We start from the raw sequence: 21,969 nt of genomic DNA, 5'->3' as shown, positions 1-21,969 counted from the left end.
TGAAGCCTTGCAGATTCAGTCACGTTTTATTTGAAATAGAAAACAAGCTGAAAGAAAAAAAGAAGAAGAAGAAGGCATGCATTAAATACTACCTATTATTAACTAGGATAAATAACCTAACCAGCTGTGTAAGTCACACTCTCAAATGTGGTAACAAAGTTAGGCTTAGGTGGTTTGAAATATTAAAACCATTAATAAAAAACACATCTTGAGTGGTCAAAGCAGCACAATAACCTTATCACTGCAGGCTGTCTAGCAGTGATATACCTCTTATCACTTTGGCACCATGCACAGTGCTTTTCAACTACTTTGAAATACTGCTTGTTTAACACAACACACACAAAGGCCTACATGTTGAAAAGCTTGTTGAAATTTCATCACATCAAGCGTGTAAGGAAACGATTTCAACACTTCCAGCGTAAGTAGCCTATTAGATAAGGAGGCAGACCAAATCATACGATGACCCGCAAGGTTATCTGAGGAATTTGAGAGGAGCCCTGCGCAATGCGCTGAAGCTCCAGTTGCGTTTCATTACGACTTGATATATTCTTTGCACAAGACACAGAACGGAGAAGAAGAGCAGCGCACAGCTTTCCACATGCACGCTACAGTATCACGATCAGATGACACTAACACGTGTTGTCATATCTCGCTGGCTCCAGGCCAAAATTAATCCAGGATTACACTTTAACACAGAGACAACTCAATGACTAATAAACGCAGCTGACGGAGGCTTCAATTGCAGAAGACTTTTGAGAAAAGACAATCAACAGAAGAGAAAAGGAAACTGAAGACACAGGCGAGACCCGACACAAAATCAGAACGATGATGTCTAAAGGAGCGTTTGTGTTTGTGTTACTGAGCGCGTTAACAGCGTATTACGTTTATTCACCAATCCCGAATAACATAGAGGAGAGATGGAAACTAATGCTCGCAGACTCTTTCTTCAGAAGTTTAAGCCAGTTGGTAAGTTTGCTTGCATTTGTATGTTAACACGCATTGAGTTGCTTGTAAAATTGACAGCCACCAGTCTAAAGTGTAATGCCAGTTTAACGCACATACTGGCTTGCATTTGTAATGTTACGGCCGTGTATCTGGTATTGGGTTATTATTTTGGGCAGGTTTGATCAAAGGAGCGTGATTACGCAACTGTCGGGTCAGTAAAGCGTTTGATTATTTCTTTGAATTGTTTGGCATGCACACCTGCAGATTTACAGTTTAGAGATTATGTCAGTTCTTAATCCGAGCACTGTATACTAAGCTTTGTGGCTAATAATAGCTGGAATTTATGGCAGGAAATAGAAATGCACCTCGAATAGGGGAGTGTTGCAATATTATGTCTAAACGTCGTCAAACCCCCAAACTGTCATTTTAAATGACATTTAAAATGTATGAAATTCATGATTTTTAAAACATTGCTCAGCTTCATCCAACTTTCATTTTAAACATTATAAAAGGTAAGCAAATGTGAAACATTTGATTTAAATTTAAAACTAATCGGGAAAATAAAATAAATAAATAATGTTTATGCTGCATCACAAGTCACCAATCTAGATTATACCCCATGTACTCTTTTTCTGAATAAAAACACTTTGAGTGTGTAGCTAAAGATTTGGTGAGTTTTGGGACATACTATGTATGTTTTTTTTTAATGGACCACACTTGTAAACTGGCCTGTCTCTTGTCAGAGTTAACATTCTCATTTAATAAATAAATATTTGTAAAGAAATATAAATATTTTTCATCTGTTTAGATATTAATTATTAAACAGTCAAACCATTTAAATCTTTCTACTTAACCCTCTGTCTCACACATCTTCTGTGTTTCTAGGGCCATCATTTAGGACGCTTTAGAAACTACCCTACATGATTAAGAAAATTAACCTATTACTGTACCAAAGGAGACTGAAGACTAAATGAGAACTGGTGACAAGAGACTTAAGGCTCAATGCTGTGAATATCACTTGGAGTAACATCATGTAACATTAAGTGGCTTAACAATGGGCTGTTGTCCACCGAAGCAAAAGATTATGGGATTCTGGCTATTAGTGAGATGATCTCAGCTGATCAACCATGTGTCTGCCCTGTTCATAACCTTTTTGAGAAAATAAACCAGGCACTGTGTGACTTCCACTGGGAGCTCTTGCACAAAATAAGCCAAAAACAACTCTTTAATGCTATTTTTCCCCTCTACACAGGCAGAACTGAGTGAGCGGATGGGACTATTGAACTACATGAAAGTTATGATGTTCATCACCTTTGCAGAGCGAGTAGTGCCTGTGTCAGATGACAGGGTGAAGGTGTCAGATGATCATTTTGATGGGGTAGAGGTGATTGTGTACCAGCCGACCCAACAAGAAGAAAAAGGGGAGCTAAGAAGGGCCATCATTTACCTGCATGGAGGGGGATGGTGTCTTGGCAGCTCCCGTGAGTACCATTAATCACACAATGCTGTATACTAGAGTGCTCTAGCTTTTTATATCTTAATGGTAATTTAAATATATTTATGTGAGTGCTTGACACTGGAACTTCAAAAATTTTAATTATTCATCATTATGACAGATTACCATTCAGACTGCAGAGAAGCCATGCATGAGGTCAGTGCAGATCAGATTAAAATGGCACCAAAATGAACAAAAAATGCATCCCACATTCAAAATACATGTGCAAAAAAAGTCCCTGCACCATTAAACTAAATCAATAACGACCTGGTGAGATGTTGAATGCAACATTACATTTGGATCTGCTCACGCTGTATCAAAGAGTTATTTTTATGTGTTGGTTTTTGCAGCATTGAGCATTACAGCCAATCACACACATTTCTGTTGAATGCAACCACTAATCAGAGGTGTTTAGTCTATGGTAAAGAAATCTGCTGAAAACCCTGGAGTTTATTTCAGTCTGCACTCAATGATTGAATTCTGCCCTCTTTCAAATTCTTTTATCCTAAACAAAGTGCAGAAATTATGTTTTTATTACACACTGTAGTGTTTCAGTAATAGTTAACACTCTTCTGCCAAGATAAATGTGAAGTCGTGACATTCTAATGCATGAAAAATTTTCTAATTATTAAAAAACAAATTTCATTTCATATACTGAAAACTGCGTAGAACGTAAATAAACTGTAGAAAAGGTCTGTTCTAAAAACCAACTTCCTTTAAAGTTCTATTGATCTCTCTTTTTTTTTTTGATGTGATAGTTATTAAAGGGGTTAAAGTTAATTTTTTAGGTATCCTTGTTACATTATAAGTATACATTTAGGTAATATGTAAAAATTATTAATAACATGTATTTACTATAAGCTTATAATTGTGGTTAACTGCATGTATGCAAAATATACTGTAATTAGTAAGAGCATGTAAAATATATTTTGCTTTAATCCATGGGAACTGTTTTCATCACTAGAGGCTTAATCAAATAAAAGTCAAAAGTATATTTTTTTCCCTTCTCACCTTAGGTATGGGCCCATATGATCTACTAGCCAGACACATGGTTACAGAGCTCAACGCAGTTATTGTATCTGTAGAGTAAGTATCAAATGTTATTAATTTAATAAAAGCCCTTGCTTGCTTCAACAAGGTCACACAGGATCTGGCGACTGGCTGATTAAAGCTGCCTGGTCTCATGGCATAAACGTACCTGGGTGCACATTTTTAGAGAGAAGCAAAATACGTCTTAAAATATTAATATGCTGGGAAATTTGTAATCTAATGCTTTTGAACATTAACATCGCACATATCCAGCTTCATATCTATGGGTTTTCAGGGTTGGTAGGTTTGTGCGGTAGCTCACAGAGTTTAGAGATGGAATTTGGACATGGACTTCAGAGGTGAGGAGCTCCAGTTTGAATCCTGTGTAACCATGGTTCGACAAAGCAGTTCAAATCTTCATATAAGTTACATTAACAAATGTGTTTTAATATCAGTATGCATTTGTTAACACTATCGGGTAAGTTTAAGGTTGGGTTTGGTGTATGGCGTAACTTTTAGCAATGGTCCCCGGGTATTTGAAGTCTGAACCGCCGCAATACGTACCAGAAGCAACATAATAAAAACACAGCAATACGTAACTAGATTAACGTAATCAAAACATGCAAGGGGTATTAAACCTGTGTTTTAGCACCACTCAGTGGACAGTTCTCTTTGAAACTGTTGCGAAACATGCAGTGAGGTACGTAAAAATGGTCTTGCAGAAATGTACCCAGAGTATTTAGTACGTATTTTTATGAGACTGGGTTGGATTAAAGGCACAATATGTAATTTTGGCCGCTGGAGGGCGCGTATTCAAAATAAACAAAGAAACAAAAGCGTAGTTTGATGGCGCTGTAACTGAGTGTGGAATCATGAGAGTTGTGGTCTTCATTCCCACAACTGATGCAATCTGAAGGGACTCAGGAAGAAATCGTGTTCATGGATGTTCAAAACTAAGCCGCTGAATGAGCGTGACACATGGCTCATGAGTATGTGTAAAGTAGCGCTGTTTTATCACACTATATAAATTTGAATTTCTGTTATAATGCTACTCTGTGCATTCGTCACCTTTCTAATAAAATGCATAATATATTAAAACGTCTTTGGTGTTTCCATATTTTCTACAAAACTTAACTGGAAATCGAGGGGTTATGACATCATTGGCAGGCGACACTATGACACAATGCACACGGTCCGTGTCACTATTTAAAATTGCTTATTTAAACATTTTTTGAAACATTTGGGATAATGTATGAATAAAAGGTGACGGGTGACCGCCGAATTGGGATCTCATTTAGAGAGACCAATCTACTTTGAGTGTAAACTAAATGAGCCAATGAACATTGGCATGCCATTATTGCATCCAGCTGCCGCTGATCACAGGATGTATAACTAGGCAGCAGAAGCAGCACATATTCAGCATTTTTGCCTAAAAACCGAGCGATCACATTGTTCTGCTTTTGATTACTCTACTGAGAGAAGAAAACGGAATGAGCAGTATGGCGCTTCAGTGGTGGTGGCTTCCCGTGTTGAATGGGTTGCACACATCAGGCTGCACTACTCCATTTTTGTTACAGGCAGCTATCTCCCTATTGCGCTTGAGCATGCTAAAATAGTAAGTTGGTGGGGAAGCATGACGTGATCAGGTTCCTTAGTGGGAAGTGAAGGCTAAATCCTCCACGGCCACCCTTTATACCTTCATGAGATCTGTTTTTAGTGCTCAGAGCACTAAAGCAGGGCCCATCTGAGCCTTTGCAGACAGTCGAGCTGTAGTTTCTGTCAATAAAAACTCTGCTCTTGCTTGTATTGGCCTCCATGCATGCATTTTCAGTCAATGATTCGTGCCTAGAGTTCGGGATGCTAAATAATCCTGAGGACCCGGCCTGACTGTTTGCCCAAGGTTCCCACTACTCCCTTCAGGGATCCGGTGGTTAACCTTTAATTGCTGCCCCTGGAGGAGGCACCTAGCTTTGCTTTGTCATGTCCAGGCATTGAGATGCTACTTAGACCAGACACAAAGCTTCAGGACCTCAGACCAGCTGTTTGTCTGTCACGGAGGCCAGCAGAAGGGAATGCCATCTCTGAGCAGAGGATGGCCCACTGGATAGTGGATGCCATCACCCTGACTTATCGGGCACAGGGTGTGCCCTGCCCATTCACGTTACGTGCTCTACTAGGAGTGTTGCATCCTCCTGGGCACTGGCTCGTGGTGCCTCACTGACAGATATTCGTAGAGCTGCGGGCTGGACGACCCCCAACATGTTCACTAGATTCTATAGCTTTCATGTGGAGCCGGTATGCTCCTGTGTTCTCATCTCAAACAGGCAGAAGACCTCGTCAAGCTCTTCCATCACCTTGGCAGCCAGACATGGCAGAGCGTCCGGCACCAGGCCCTCACTCCATGAATCTGTGAGAACCGGTAAAGGGCCGGGTTCCATATGTTGAGACCCAAGTGGATTCCAAATGTGTAAATTCCACATTATAGCCTCAGAGCCCGTGTTTCCCTCGCAGACTTCCTGCTATTTTCTAAGAGGGTTGCAATCACCTCTAATCTTCCATATTCACCTAAAGGGTTGTTCGTGTGTGTAAGTGCTTTAGAAACTTTCTTCGGGAAGCATGGAGTTTCTGCAACGTTCCTGTCCCAAGTGGTAGGGGTACGTTTTCCCATTGTTATCCAATCTTACTGAGTGGGTAGTGCCATAGAAGCAGTAGCTGGTCTTCTTGTGGTAAGCCAAGGCCTACGCCAAAAAGTAGGGGCGCAGAAGGCTTCCATAGGACACTGGAAGGGGCACCTGTGGACCTTTGGTAGGGATCCCAAATCGTCAGTCATCCGTCATGACACCAAGAGTGTTGGACCACTTCAATCTGCTCCTGTGCCCAGAGAACTCGAGGTGACCTTCGTCACTCAGAGTGTGAGATCAGCTGTGGTTCGGAGCTCTTTTAGAACTTCCGGATAACAACCACCCTCGTGCAGGTTCCTCAGTGCTTTAACCACTGTTTGTGACCCACCTCATGAACTGTTGTCTCTCCAATATTGTGAAAACAGAGGTATGTTCTTTCTCTATTCGCCTTATATACAGATAGTAGATGAGGGAGATGGGTGTCTAGCCACACATCTCATCTGCCGTTTTTTCAGTGTTGTGAATACAGTGGTAAAGGCATCTGCTTTTTCTGTTATTAACATATGCAGATACAGAGGAGGAAGATGCCTCTTCTCGAATCACAGTTCTTCATCAGTTGCCTTTCCAGCAGTTAAGGAGGTTTTCAATTGAGCACTTTCCTTATGAGAAGAAGGTCAGGTTTTATCACACCCCCTGAAGTGAGGGTTCATGGATTGCATTAGTAGCTGCATTTACATGGACCCTACTAATCTTGTCATAATAGGACAATCAGAATAAAAATGTCACATGTAATCATGTCAATTAGATTGAATTGGCCAGATCCGACTAAAATGTTGATCGGATTGAAAGGGGTGGTTTATTCCTTTTTTAATCTGGGTGAGAGGACATGTAAACACTTTATCGGATTGAAAACCGAAACTGAAAAGTATTGCGAATGCACTGTAAGATACGGAAAAAGGGTAACGGCGTATGACACGCAGAACGAGCTGTACTTCCTGGTGAATAAAGTGTCATTAATAAGTGTCCCGTCATTATAAAAGTTTCCCTTTCACTTAACGTCTGTGAAGTGGAACAACAGACTACTAGTTTTGGGTGCGGGAATGGGCGCTTATATATATATATATATATATATATATATATATATATATATATATATATATATATATATATATATATATTTATTTTAAGCGGCACAGTTCATGTGTCGCCTAATTAGGACTCAAAGTAGATAAATATCACGTGTTTAAAAACAGTATGCGACAGAAGCGGGAAACTCTGTATATTCATTTAGTGTGCGCATGTCAAAAGAGTAAATCTGATCAGAAGCTTGTGACATATAAACGTGCAAATCAACCCGATCACTTTATTCAGCATTCATGTAAACACCATGTTCGGATTCGTCAATCAGAATGAATTAATTCCGATGGAAGCAAAAAGTGTCCATTTAAACACACCTAGTGTGTGTCCCTATGTGCCCATGTGTAAATGGCCAGTATTGAAGAGGATTTTGGACAGTACCGGCCACTGGCGTCTCATTAATACTCATCAATATTAACAGACTTAATACTGCACAAAAATATGGAAAACGGTCATATGCAACAAATGTTTAATTTTGTGATAAAAAAGGCAAAGTTGCATCCATACACAGGCACAATGATGCAATCATGTTTTATGGATTAATCCAAAATACTATTCATTATTTATTTGTTTGCATGTATGCATCATGTTAACTGCTTTGTCCTAGTACTCAATAATTTCATTTATTATTTCACCAGATACCTTTATCCAAAGCAGCTAATGGGGAATACTAAGTGTTTCATCTTAAGAAGACATCCCTGATCTGTGAAGTGAAAAAAAAACACAAGATCCAGAGGTGTAAAAGTTTTGTTTTGAGATTTCTTCAAAATCCTCTGGAATTATTATTAGAATTATCATTCAAATGCTTTCTCAAACTTTCTTAGCCTTCCTACAGCATTCCATACTTAATGAAATAGGATATAATGGGAACAAATGTAGCTCTATAGATCTTGTCAGAAATACTGCAACAAATAAGATCCTGCAGACTATTGGGTTTCAACTAAATTCCCTTCATATTAATTCAAACCACAGAGATTGATGGTTCAACCACAAAATAAAATATATCAACCCCAAAATAAAATATATTAACACATCTTTGATATATCTGATGTATCTTCCTATACCTGTCGTGGTTTGCTTAAAGAGCTGAATAATGCATTAAACCCTAACTCTGTTTGAACAATTTCAAACTCTGGATGCTCTGTTCTTAACAAATAGAGGCTCCATGCTGCTCTTGCTGTTCTCACATATTATCTTTTATGCAAACACAGCAGGAAGAGGATAAATAAATGTGCTGATGACACCACTGTGATCTTATAACCATCAACAATGAACTGCAGTGAGGGTAAGCCCTCTCTGCATGGGCCAACACTCCAGCATTCCAAAGCAGAATCCTGTAGTATCATGGACAAGAGCAAAAACAAGAACATGTGTTGTGTCGACAGAGCATGAAAATGAGATAAAACTGAAAGAAAAAGCCAAAAGAAACATACTGACCTAATAATAAAAAGTAATTCTTCAGACCAAAAGTCTTTGATCATGAGTAGAAGTGGCTGTCTGACTTTCTGCTGCCAGACTGCGTGCTGTTGTGAAACTAAAATCACTTTGACTGACTGCCAGGTGTCCAAATGCCAGAAACACTAAAGAGATTATAGTAAAGTATGGGACACAACATGCAGTTTTTCTTGAACATTATTTGGCCAGTTAATGTTAGATGAAATAGTGAATGTTAATACCAGGAAATTTCTGTGAATACAGATAATTAAATAACTTGGACACGAATCAACTTCAACTGAGTTTGTCCCAGACAAACACTCTGAGCCTTGATTCATTCCCGAATATATGGAGTTGAGCAAGGAAAAGTGTTTAATTAGGGATGGACAAGGCGACAAATATGTATGAAATGTCTCAGTATAGGGGCTGTAAAAAAACTGTAATCTAAAACTGTGAAACTCTGAAGCCAGTTTACAGAGGAAGAAAAGTCACTGATGGCTGTACAGGTTGACCAATAGTAAGAGCATTGTCTCTTAATGTCAGTTCTGTTATGACAACTCTCGGAGTGATTGGCATGCTAGTGTAAATGCAATGTTAATGTGTTTGGTCCAGCAGCAGAGCAAGTAACAGGACAAGCAAGCATCCACAACCAGAGGTGGGTAGTAACGAGTTACATTTACTTCGTTACATTTACTTGAGTAATTTTTAGGGAAAAAATCTGTACTTTTACTTCGTTACTTTGGGCGACGCTCCTCCCGTTACTTTATCTTAATGCAATAAATGTTATAAATGCTTCAGTTTATTCCAAACGCGCCGTCTACTTTTCTCTGGGCAATAAGCGATGCCCAGTCGCGAATGATTCATTCTTTTGAGTCAATTCTGTTCAAACGCTTGATCAAACCAGTTGGCAAACGAGTGAATTGGTTCACGAATCAGTTTGAATGATTCGTTCAGTTCGCTGCCGCACGCGCTGAGCGTCTGAAGCGGTTCACTCAGAGTTGTAACGTTTAACATCAGCAGCGTTGAAAGTGTGGCTGGAACTGCACTGAATTGAAAGCAAATCTGCAAAGGCTATTATTTGCTAGCGATCAAGATCTTTATTAGATGAACACCACGTGTGCTGTCTACTGTTCTACAGGTAATAACTTGGGCTACATTCGATTACAGTACACGATACCACTGTGACATTACGAGTGTGGCTTATAACAGGGGAGTCAAGTTGAATGCAGCTTCCAAAAGACAAAAAATAGCCGATTAAGATTTTATTAATTTTAATACAATCACACCGGTGTGAGAACGTTCAGCGAGTCATATCATCAGCTGCTAAATTCAGATCTGAGATCGCTGGGTGGCGCTGAGCCAGAGATAGAGACACTGCTCATTATAACCAATCACACACGATTATGTTGAGCTTTTGAATGCAATGGCCAATCAGAGGTGTTCAGATTAGTCATCGCTGAAATCCCGGTGCTTCCTTCACTCGCTCACTGACTGGAGACCTCTTTCTGGCGAATTCTCTCGTCAGAAACAACAAAGTGCAGAAGTGTACGAATCTATAATTAAGATATTGATTTTACAGTGTTAACAGCTTCAGTGATTTTAATGGGAGTTTCTGAGAGTGATTGAACTCTAGATTGTTAGTGAAAATTATCTTTGATAATGTAAATGTTATTTGCTCCCTTTCTGAACAATGCAAGATTAGTAGCAATTTTTATATCACATTAACTTTCAATGTTAAATTCACATTTAATATAAAGTCAGTCGTATTAAAAATATGTTATGGCATGACACCTATATCTGTTACTTAAGTAAACAGGTTTTATAATAAATTACATAAATTGGAGTAAAGGCTGATGAAATATATACATTTATACACAAACACATACATTACATACATTTTATCTATATATCTAAATAAAAATAGGCTATATGTATATATGACCCAAAGTAACTAGTAACTAACTACTTGAGTAGATTTTTTATCCGATACTTTTTTACTCTTACTCAAGTAACTATTCAGACTAGTACTTTTACTTTTACTTGAGTAAATATTTCTAGAAGTACTTTTACTTTTACTTGAGTACAGTTTGTGGGTACTCTACCCACCTCTGTCCACAACATGCTGCTGTGAGCATGTAACAAATACAGCTGTTGCACATATAACATAAATAACCCCCGTGCATACATGATCACACCATAGCAGATCTATACAGGTGGACCTGGGGAAGGTGGAGGGTTTCTGAAGCACGCTGAAAACTGCTACAGCAAATACTTACCAAGTATTTGGACGTTGAGCAGTGAGCTCATTGGCTACCGATACAGTAGAGAACCGATTAGCTGTGACATGATGATGTCATTATGTCATATTGAGTTGGATCTACTACAATGCGCCATCTAGAGTTTCATGCCAGAAATGTCCTTCGTTTTAGATACATTCAGCTTTAAATGTCTTCTATGCATTTAATGACTTGGAAAATAGGTACAAGTTAGGAACTTAGTTCTAGTAACTAGCCAGCAGGGTCGTTCCTAAAGAACCAATTTCTCCCGCAGGCCACTTTAGTGGTTGCGTTCACAATGGCAGCAGGAACTCTGAAGTGGCCGACAGTGACATCTCTATTCACAGTATTTACAAACGTCAACAACCGGTAAATGGAGAACACCATGTTCGGAGCTGTTTTGTGATAATGGAGATGGAGTGTAAATGTGACAATTTTGCGATTAAAATACCATGAACATCTGACTAAATCAACTGTTTTAGACCCTACTCTGAAGGAGGAGCTAATTTAGTTCCCCCAAACGAAGTCCTAGAACTATATAAGTACCAAGTTGCTGTGGTACGAACATGACAAAAAGCGGGTACTTCCACGAAAAGTTCTAGGAACTATGAAAATGTTCCTCCGGTCAAAAGCCCCTGCTGATGGTGGGGTAACCATCTTTGGAACAGTGTGCTGATTACGTAATTTTACAATTTTAAATTAAATTTTCTCTTTTTGACAATTTAAATTAAATGAAACCTTTTACATATTCAAGTAAATATGATGCATAGTTGCTCTGAGTAATGTATGTGCAAACAGCTACTAGCATTATCAGGACTAGGACTTTTAGTCTACCTGTTTTAGTCTACCTATGCTGCTGGTGAGAAGTTCTGAGAAGTAAAACACCAGTCAGCTGCTTTCAAGAAGCTTATTAGACGTTGCACTTGAGAACTTGCGGTTTCTTCAAGATATTCTCGCTCTAGCTATTTCTGACTTCCTTCAAGGACCAAGGCAGAGATTATGTGGTTCCTCTTCAGGAACTCGAGCTGCGTCGAAATGCTATGGGGAACGCGTTTAGCATTAGTGACTCATCATATATACAGTCAGTCGCAACAACAGAGGGGTCGTAATGAACGCTGATATTTTGCTACCTAAAGAGTAGTCCTCTGTGCCGCCGACTTGCACTTCTTTGGTCAAGTATATTATTAAATTTATAAAACAGCTTCTTTGCTGTAAATCATCATATACTCATCAGCGATTATCATGTGTAATGTGTTTTATAGAAGCGCGTGACGTCACGGGTGGGGTGACGTAAGCGACCAGGAAGCTATAAAGGCACAAGTCTTTCAGCAAGTGCTCTGTGTGTACATGTCATTCTGTCTTGTCAGTCTAATTTATTGTTGTTTGTCACTATTAGCTCCTCAAAGAGTAAGCAATAGTCAAAGAGAAAAGCTAAGATGAGACATCTGAAAGGCAAATCCAGATCGCGTTTCAGATTGTGTGTTCCTTGCTACATCACGAGTGGGGATACACAGTCTGTGCGCAGTCTGCCTGGGATTGAGGCACACTGTTTACTGCCTGCACTGGTACGAGCCAGTGTGGACGCTTCGATCCCGGATGACTCTTCTCTAGGGGGAGTCTTCGCCAGAGTTCCTCGCTGTGTTTGTCCCGATTTCGCCGAGGCGGAGCGGCACCTGCATTCGCTTGGTTCGCAGATAGATCTGCTGGAGGGTATGGAGATGGGCGCGTCCCTATCTCCTACCTCACCCACCAGATCTGCCCGATCTCCAGGTTCAGTAGCCCGAGTGTTGCGGTCCTTCCCCCCGAGTGGCGGCCATGATGCACCGCCTTTCTTTCTCCGAGGAGATTGAAACGGAGGGCGTCGATGAGCTCGCAGTTGCACAAACATAAGCTGCATAAACATCAGTTGCATAGACAACAGTTGCACAAGCATCAGTTTCACAAGCATATTATGCCTAAACTTTATAACGAGCAGCATTAATGAGGAGCGCAGCTCTCTCAGTCAGCTCTCTGGAAACACGCGCAGCGGTTCCTTCCCCCTCTGTGAACTCGCAGCTGCAGCTACTTATTTCTTAGGAGATTAATACTGTTTGTGTGACTAAGCAGCTCGCGTGCTGCCGAGGCAACACATGTATTACATCATTTTCAGTTTTGATGTGAATCTTACCAAACCAGACCGTCTTTACTTGTCTGATTGGTTAACTGCATTAATTCTGAGGAATTAAATTCAGTATTTATCTGACTATGAGAAGTTAGATATGAATTACATCTACAAGGCAGACCGTGTTTACTCGTCTGATTTTTTGATTACATTAAATTCTGAGGAATATAATGACATTTATCTCACTCTGAGAAATGATATATACTAGAGGGGCTGCTGGGCGGGAGCAGCCCTCTCAGTCTATCGTCAGAGCGTTGCCACCCACGCTCCCCCGTGTCGGGACCGGAGGCCGAAGCAACACTCTGACCCAGTGTTTTTCCAGCCTAAGGCGGATCTGAGGGCCATACTTCAGGCTGGGAGGTCCTCGGCTAAGAAGTCCTGACACGTTTCGGTCACGTCTGCAGAGGGCAGCCCCTACTGGGATAGAGTGGCGTACACCGCATTTCACGGTGCCCGTCTCACCTCAGCGCCCTCTGGGGGCTGGTCTACCAACCCTGCCAGAGTTCCAGGGCGCAGCGCACTCTAGCGAGCAATGTCCTCAGTATTTTCCGCCCGTGTGCGTAGCGGAGCTGAGATACTCGCCGCCCCTTCGGGGGCCTCTTACACCAGAGGTCAGTCTCGAGAGAGTGATTCCCTTAGTAGATTATTTAGCAGCATGGAAACTACTGCCAAATGTATCTCAATGGCTCCTGCGCACAGTAGAAAAAGGCTACCGTATTCAGTTTGGCTCTCCACCGCCGAGATTCAATGGGGTTACTCCGACGTTAGTCGGCCCCCTACAGGCTCTGGTTATGGAACAAGAAGTGAAAACAGTATTAGGTGAGGAGGCCCTCGAGGTGGTCCCTCCTCAAGACAGGGAGTCCGGGTTCTACAGCCGGTATTTCATAGTTCCAAAGAAGGATGGGGGGATGCGTCCGATCATAGATCTGTGGGTCTTAAATCGATCAGTTATGAAACTGAAGTTCAAAATGCACGATCACGCATGTTGTTGCTCAAATCAGATCCGAGGACTGGTTTGTCAAAATAGATTTCAAAGATGCATACTTCCACATATCCATCCTTCCACATCACAGGAAGTTTCTGAGGTTTGCTTTTGGGGGCGAAGCTTACCAATATCGAGTACTTCCCTTTGGCCTTGTACTCTCACCCCGCACGTTCATGAAATTTGTAGATGCGGCTCTGGTTCCTCTGCGCATGCAGGGCAACTGCATTCTCAATTATATCGACGATTTAAGCGCAATCAGAGCAGGTGGCAGTTCGACATCGAGATGTCGTTCTCGCACATATGGGGGAGCTGGGTTTGAGACTGAACGCCAAGAAGAGTGTACTTTCTCCAGTCCAGAGAACCACCTATCTAGGTGTAGTGTGGGATTCGACCACGATACAGGCACGTTTGTCCCCTTCTCATAGAGTCGATTCTCATTTCAGTCGAGAGAGTCAAAGAACCAAGGAATTTTCCCCGAGGGGCAATCCACTTCGAACTATCAAGGTCACACGGTGATGCCTCCGTGCCTTGGACATGTGGACGAAACCTTGGTTCTCACTCAGAGCAGTGTACATTACTGGGAAATTAAATATGGGAGCAGACACACTGTTGAGGCAAGTGGCTGAGGCCTGGGAAATGGAAACTACACCCCAAGGTGGTAAAGCAGATATGTAGAATATTTGGTAAAGCTCAAGTAGACATCTTTGCGTCTCAAGAGACATCACAATGTCTGCTTCGGTTCTCTCTAGCTCATCCAGCTCCTCTGGGACTGGACGCTATGGTACAGACCTGGCCGAGGCTTTGTCTGTACGCCTTTCCCCCTATTGCTCTGCTCCCGGGAGTTCTGGCGAGAGTACACTGGGACGGGGTCCTTCTGTTGCTAGTAGAACCGTTCTGGCCGGTCCGAGTATGGTTCGCAGATCTGGTCTCGCTCCTCGACGGCTCTCCATGGGAGATACCGATCAGGACAGACCTACTCTCACAGGCACAGGGCACGATAATTCACCCTCGCCCGGAGTTGTGGCAGCTGTGGGTGTGGCCCCTGAGGGGGCACAACTCATAGCATCCGGTCTCTCAACCGAGGTTGTTGAGACCATCCTCCAATCCAGAGCTCCCTCAGCAGGGAAATTGTACGCCCTGAGGTGGAAACTCTTCACCTCATGGTACAGAGACCGTCATCTTAACCCAGCTAACTGCCCAGTTGGTACAGTTCTGGAGTTTCTACAAGCCAGGTTCTCTGCAGGGTTGACCCATTCCATGCTGAAGGTTTATGTGGCGGCCATTGCAGCCTACCATGTCCCGCTCGATGGCCAGTCTTTGGGAAGACTCCCCTTAGTTACACGTTTCCTCCACGGTGCATTCATCAAAATGTGCAGTCATCAGGGATCAGATCAGAAAACGGAGTTAGATCACCAACCTTTATCCAGGATTCTGTGATAAACATAAAATCCAAGTTGTGAGCTAAGAAAAAGTAGTTTAGTAAGAAGGTCTTATTCACCAAGGAACGGGAGTTTAATAATGACATCTTTGTTGGAGAGATAATAGCAGGGGATGAGGACGCTCTTTCCAGCGGAGTTACTCCCCGACATCGGGAGCCGAGGCCGATTCAGTGGAGACCGGAACGAGAAACAGGGCTCGGGTGCAGGGGGAGAACATGACGAAGCCACCGGTATGCCACGTCCAGTGGACGCCAGGTAATAGAGCCACCGTAAAGCGATTCGTGAGAAGGATCCGAGAGAAAGCCAGCCCGCAGATGAGCTTTCAGCTTCACGATGTATCCTCCACGGCTTCCTCGTTTCCTCCTTCGCTTTCTCCGCGGGATGTTGAGGGGCCACCGGCGGATATGTCCCGGGATAGCCGATGTGAACAACTCATCAGACTTGTTAAAGGAGCAGTCCACATCTAAAGTGTAAGTATTTGTGAAAGAGGTCGCAACCGAGTTGCGAATATCCAAGAGTGATTGACGGTTGTAAATTAAAAGCGTGTAGCAGTTTAAAAATAGAACAGACAACCAGACAAGCAACCACAAGAGCGACAGACAGCAGGCCCAGTACACAGGCGCCATCTTCTGACAAAGCGTTCATATACCCTCGAGCGGGATATGTTCCTAAGGTTCCCTCTGTTACACCACAACCTGTAGTGATGCAGGCCTTCTGCCCTCCTCCCTTTTGGGAGCCCGACCAAGAGAAGCTAAATTGTATGTGTCCAGTTCAAGCGCTTGACGCATACGTCCACAGAGCTGCCCTGTGGAGAAAATCGGACCAATTGCTAGTATGCTACAGTCCCCCCAAAAGGGATTTTCCTGCATCTAAGCAGACTATTAGTCGATGGATAGTTGAGACTATCAACGCCACCTATGAGTCCTCTGGTCTTCCCCTGCTGTCGGGAGCCAAGGCTCACTCTACTCAGGGTATGGCAGCCTCCTAGACCTTCCTACCAGGTGTGTCCATGCTGGACATCTGCAACGCTGCGGGGTGGTCCACACCCTCCACATTTGCAAAATTCTATGGCCTAGATATGCCAGTTACTCCAGGCACTTCTGTTCTCCCTTCCTGAAGAGGAACGTCTCTAGGTTACGCATGTTACCATAGTTCCTCGAGGGAACAAGTTGTTGGTGAGCACCTCCTGCATGGATTTAGCTTTTTTGCTTTCACTATGTGCTTCCACTATTCAAGTATAGTGATATTATAGTCTAGGGCTGCAACAACTAATCGTTAAAATCGTTATTGATTAGTCGCGTCAACCCATAGTGCAGGGAAAACTTCTGTCAGTTGTGTCAAATTATACCTTTGAACGCATTTCTGTGGACGAAATGAATGCAAATTAATCTAATAGTGGAATAAACAGAGTGAACTGCTTCAGGGAAAGGTGCATGATTTAAGCTGCCCAAAACATTGGAATGCTCTTTTTTTTTACTTCAAGTTAATGCGTTAACTTAACATGGCTCATCCTTTCAGACACTTTGACAGATGCATGTGTTTTAGTGTGTGATATGATTCCTCAGTGAAAACTTTAATTTTACAGTTATATCCTTATCTTTAAATGTAACATATTCATGCAAGTGTTTCTATTTTGCATGAAGGCTCATCCTGATAGTCTGCCTTAAACTTCAGAATTTACTGGAAGAGCGGCACCACTTCAAACAGACTGAATGCAGTAGTGAGGGAGAAAATTAATATGCAACAAATAAATACTAATTTTGCTAAAATATCTGTAATTGGATGTTAACTTTAGGTTTGAATGTCGATGTGTAATGCAAGCATTTTATGATAGTAATTGTCAAGGGATAACAGCATGTAACTGAATATAAATTTAAGACGTTCCCTAAATTTACAGAATAAAGAAAGGACAGTATCAGGTTAATGTTTTCAGAGTGAATGTGTGTGTTCATGCAGAACATTCCTCTCATCTGTTAATACTGAGTTTGTGTTTTCTTTATTATTTTCATTTTAGTGTAGGGATTTAAACTGTCCTTTGTCCATTTGTCTATTTAAACTCTCCATTTAAACTGTGCTTTATAGCTCTTTTTGCACATAATGTATAGCATAGATATAGACATATTCACCAAACAGTATGTTCATAGCATTCCATTGGCACATCTGTTTGAATAGCCTTTTGGGGTTTTAAGCTGTTCTCCACTAATTTAAGTAAGAATAATGCTGGTTAATGCTAACTTTTTACCTTTGCTGGGTTCGTGAGGGATCTTGCATTCAGTAACGTTTGACTCAGAAAAGTAAAAGTAAAGATAGTGATGAGTAATACAATAAAGAGGCTTTGGGGCTTGTGATGGAAAGTGAAACGGTGTATTGGAGCTTGCAAACTAACAACAAACACAGAACAAGTTCAGATTCTATTACAGACATGACACTTTTTTTGTCCTTTCTTTTAATTGAATAAAAACACATTAAACCTGTCATGCTATCTGTGGAAAACTGTACTATTCAAAACAGTAGGTTTTATTCTGACAGAAAAATGGAATAAGAAGAACAATAACAACATAATTTGCTCTGTGCAGGTATCGTCTTGCCCCAGCTTATCATTTTCCTGCCCAGTTTGAGGATGTGTACCGTGTGGTGAAGTTCATCTTTCGAGTTGATGTTCTGAAGGGATACCATATCAATCCAGAACGGATTGCTGTGTCAGGAGACAGTGCAGGAGGCAACCTTGCAGCTGCTGTGGCTCAGCAGGTAAGATATGGAAAATTACACATGAATGACTACAGTACGATTTTTACAAAAGGACTCGTAAAAAATGTATGAATTTTATCTATAAATGTTGTGCTTTATACCTTTATTTACCTACTGTAATATGTTTTCATCACATTTTTGTTTCCATCTACATTTTTGTTTCCATCTACACACTCAATCATCACAGTATAACATCAAGTCATTTACACCTCAGGGTTATCAATCTGTACAGGTAGGAAGCTTAAGTGATTGTGAATCAGTTTCTCCTGTTTTTGTTCAAATTAAAGTTACAACATGTGTACTGGAGTGACAACAGCAAGAAACCTCTTAAAAAAGGAATGGTTTTGCAGGTGGTGGTCACAGAGAACTGCTCTATCTTTATCTTCATTACTGATTTGTCTCTAGAGTTGTGTTTTGTTAGGGTCCTTCTCACTACTTGTAGCATGAGGCAGTACAGCCCAGTGAGGTTGCACAGGTAGTCCAGCTCCTCCACAATGTCACTTCATTTTTTGTGGGTCTCCTATATATCGGGAGATAGTCCGTTACACAAGGAGATCTGAACAGGGCCAAAGAAGGGCAACAACCCAGCAGCAGGACCAGTATCTGCTCCTTCAAGAAGGAACAGAAGGAAAACCTCCAGAGGCCTCCAAAATGCCCCCAGGAGGGCAGGCATGAGAGCACCGTGCAACTCTATTGGTATTTGCCAGAGAACACTAGAATTGGCAGGTCCACCATCAGCACACCATTCTCTTCATGGATGAGATGAGAGTAGGTCCCCACTGAGTGTGTGACAGATGTGAAAGAGTTTGGAAATGCTGCCTGCAACATCATCCAGCATGACTGTTTTGCCGATGGGTCCTTGATCTTACACTGGTGCTGTGGGCCCTGGGTTCCTCCTGGTGCAGTACAATGCCTGGCCTCATGAGGCCAGAGTATCTAAGCACTTTCTGCATGATGTAGGCATTGATGCTGTTGACTGACCCTCATGTTTGTCAGACCTCTATTCAATTAAGAACCATTTTACAAAGCTGCCAAGTAGCACCACAGACTGCCCAGGAGCTCACTGATGTCCTGATCCAGGTCTGACTGGAGATCCCCCAGGACACCATCCATCATCTCATCAGGAGCATGCCTAGACATTGTCAGAAGTGCATAAAGGCACATGGGGGCCATAAACACTACTGATTACACTGTGAAGTGCTGTGATGAAATTCATTCATGTTCAGTCAGCCTGTAATTTCCAGTTTTTACTTTGATTTTCAGTGTGATTTGATCTAGACCTCAATGGGCTGATGATTTTGGTGTCCATTGACCATTGTCACATAATTTTGTTCTTGTCGAATTATTAGACAGTGTAAACAAGTAAAGAGTATATATTTTGTTAATCTAGACCCAATTTGTGATTTAAGTGTTCCCTTATTTATTTTTAATTTATTTTAGGGTTAGCGTTACAGTAATATAAAATAATAATAATAATAATAATAATAACAATGTAATAATAAACCAGGTATCAGGTAACAATAATTACACACCAATTTCACATTTTAAACTTTCTTCAGCAGTGCTTAAATTATAAGTGGTCAAAAAAAGCAAAAGTGATTCTGAAGTTGCTTTATTAAGTTTGCTTTTATTGTAATAAATAATATGTTTATATGTGACCATGGACCACAAAACCAGTCATAAGGGTCAATTTCTCAAAATTGAGATTTATACATCATCTGAAAGTTGAATAAATAAGTTTTTCATCGATGTTTTGTTTGTTAGGATATAACAATATTTGATTGAGATACAATTATTTTAAAATCTGGAATCTGAGGGTGCAAAAAACAAAATCTAAATATTGAGAAAATTGCCTTTAAAGTGAAATTAAGTTCTTGGCAATGCGTATTACTAATCAGTAATTCAGTTTTGATAAATTTAATGGTAGGACATTTCAAAAACATCTTCATGGAACATGATCTTTACTTAAAATACTAATGATTTTTGGCAAAACAGAAAAATGTATAATTTTGACCCATAAAATGTATTACTGGCTATTGCTACAACTATTCCTGTGCTACATATGACTGCTTCTGTGCTACAGGGTCACATATTATCATATGTTTAATTTATTTTTTATGTATACTCAGTTGCAGAAGGACCCAGAACAGCATATACAGCTAAAGGCCCAAGCTCTACTCTACCCTGTCCTGCAAGCCTTGGATCTGAACACTCCCTCCTACCAGCAGAACCAGCACATGCCTATACTGCCCCGCACACTGATGGTGAGGTTTTGGAGTGAGTACTTCACCAGCGACAAGTCGTTTTTGAGAGCCATGATGGCAAACAAACACAATAACCATGAATCAGCTGCTTTGCTTAAGTTTGTCAATTGGAGTTCATATTTACCTGATTCATATCGTCAGACATACAATTACAGTGCTCCACCTGTGGTCACCGGAAAAAGTTCAGTGCACTCTATTGGTCTTCATCACTTGCTTGCAGATCCACGAGCCTCGCCATTGCTGGTGCCTGACACAGCCTTGCGTTTACTGCCGAAGGCTTATGTGTTGACCTGTGAGTATGATGTACTGCGGGATGACGGCTTGATGTATGTCACACGTTTGCGGAATGCTGGAGTTGATGTCACACATGAACATTACCCTGGTGGATTTCATGGTGCACTGATGTTCATTACGTGGCCCACAGACTTTGATATTGGACACAGGATGATGGAGAACTTTGTATCATGGCTTAAGCAAAATCTATAAAATCAATGTAGAATGCAAAAGTGCTTTATGCATCAGTTTTGGCTGACTGGTTCATATAAGTTTTGTCTTATTTATTTCATTTGTTTTGTTTTTCCTATTGTTTACAGTGTACCACTTTTTATGTTTAAAAGGGCACACTTTTGATTGTATTAATCCAATATGGTACAAACATTCCTATTATGACCAAACTCGGTCTTAAGAAACACTGGTCTGAATTATTTTCTAATCCGTTAACTGAGTATATGTTACTAATTAAGTTGTTCAGCAAGTTAATATGACATTAATAGTGTTTTATTTTATTTATTTATTTTATTTTACGATTATTTTTATTTCAGCCTATTACAGTTATCACTGACTGCTTGATGTTTTGAAAGGTTTGGTTTGATATGCAGTAAACTGTTTGATGAAATTCCGGGTTCATTGAATTTTTATTTTAAATGGTGAGATGATAAGATCAAAGTAAGATCAAGTCTTCAGTAGGTACAAGTCATTTGCTTCTGAGAACTGAGAAATAGCATGTCACCATGTCTTGAAGCTGCAGTTCTTTTGCTCTTCCTAAACAAATTAAAGTGTCTCACTGAAAGATGGAGAAATAGTATGGAACAATCATTTATCAGGACCATGATGGCAAACAAACACAATATCCATGAATCAACTGCTTTTCTTATACACAGATCAATGGGACTCATGCATAACTATATATATATATATATATATATATATAATTAGTATTTTATTACACATGGTTGTGCTCAAAAGTTTACCTACCTCCTGCTGTGTTACAACAAAATAAGTGTGATAATGAAAACTGCATGTTTTTTTTTTTTAGTACTGTCCTGATTAAGCTATTTCACATAACAGATGTTTACATACTCCAGAAGACAAAATGATAACTAAATGTATAAAAAATAGACCCTATTCAAAAGTTTACATACCCTTGAATCTTAAC

The 21,969-nt window shown here is 40.8% G+C and overlaps 1 protein-coding gene across 1 annotated transcript; it reads left to right on the top strand.

Moving 5' to 3' along the window:
• The first annotated feature begins 500 nt into the window (after nucleotides 1-500).
• On the top strand, nucleotides 501-21,429 carry aadac (arylacetamide deacetylase). Its single transcript, XM_059514983.1, has 5 exons — nucleotides 501-966; nucleotides 2,198-2,426; nucleotides 3,457-3,526; nucleotides 18,099-18,270; nucleotides 20,400-21,429. The coding sequence occupies exons 1-5, from the start codon at nucleotides 826-828 to the stop codon at nucleotides 21,018-21,020; spliced, it is 1,233 nt and encodes a 410-aa protein (XP_059370966.1). The 5' UTR covers nucleotides 501-825; the 3' UTR covers nucleotides 21,021-21,429.
• Nucleotides 21,430-21,969: the final 540 nt, after the last annotated feature.

The sequence above is a fragment of the Carassius carassius genome, chromosome 28, assembly GCF_963082965.1.
Source record: "Carassius carassius chromosome 28, fCarCar2.1, whole genome shotgun sequence".
In the NCBI taxonomy this organism is placed as follows: domain Eukaryota; kingdom Metazoa; phylum Chordata; class Actinopteri; order Cypriniformes; family Cyprinidae; genus Carassius; species Carassius carassius.
Note: the sequence above shows the minus strand (reverse complement) of the source record. Positions and strands in the feature narration are given on the sequence as shown.

Bases quoted from the DNA above. Each gene is read 5' to 3' on its own strand.
- aadac (XM_059514983.1), top strand. From the start codon at position 826: ATGATGTCTAAAGGAGCGTTTGTGTTTGTGTTACTGAGCGCGTTAACA. The intron at 2,427-3,456 runs GTGAGTACCATT...TTCTCACCTTAG, and splicing joins ATGGTGTCTTGGCAGCTCCC to GTATGGGCCCATATGATCTA. The intron at 3,527-18,098 runs GTAAGTATCAAA...TGCTCTGTGCAG, and splicing joins GCAGTTATTGTATCTGTAGA to GTATCGTCTTGCCCCAGCTT.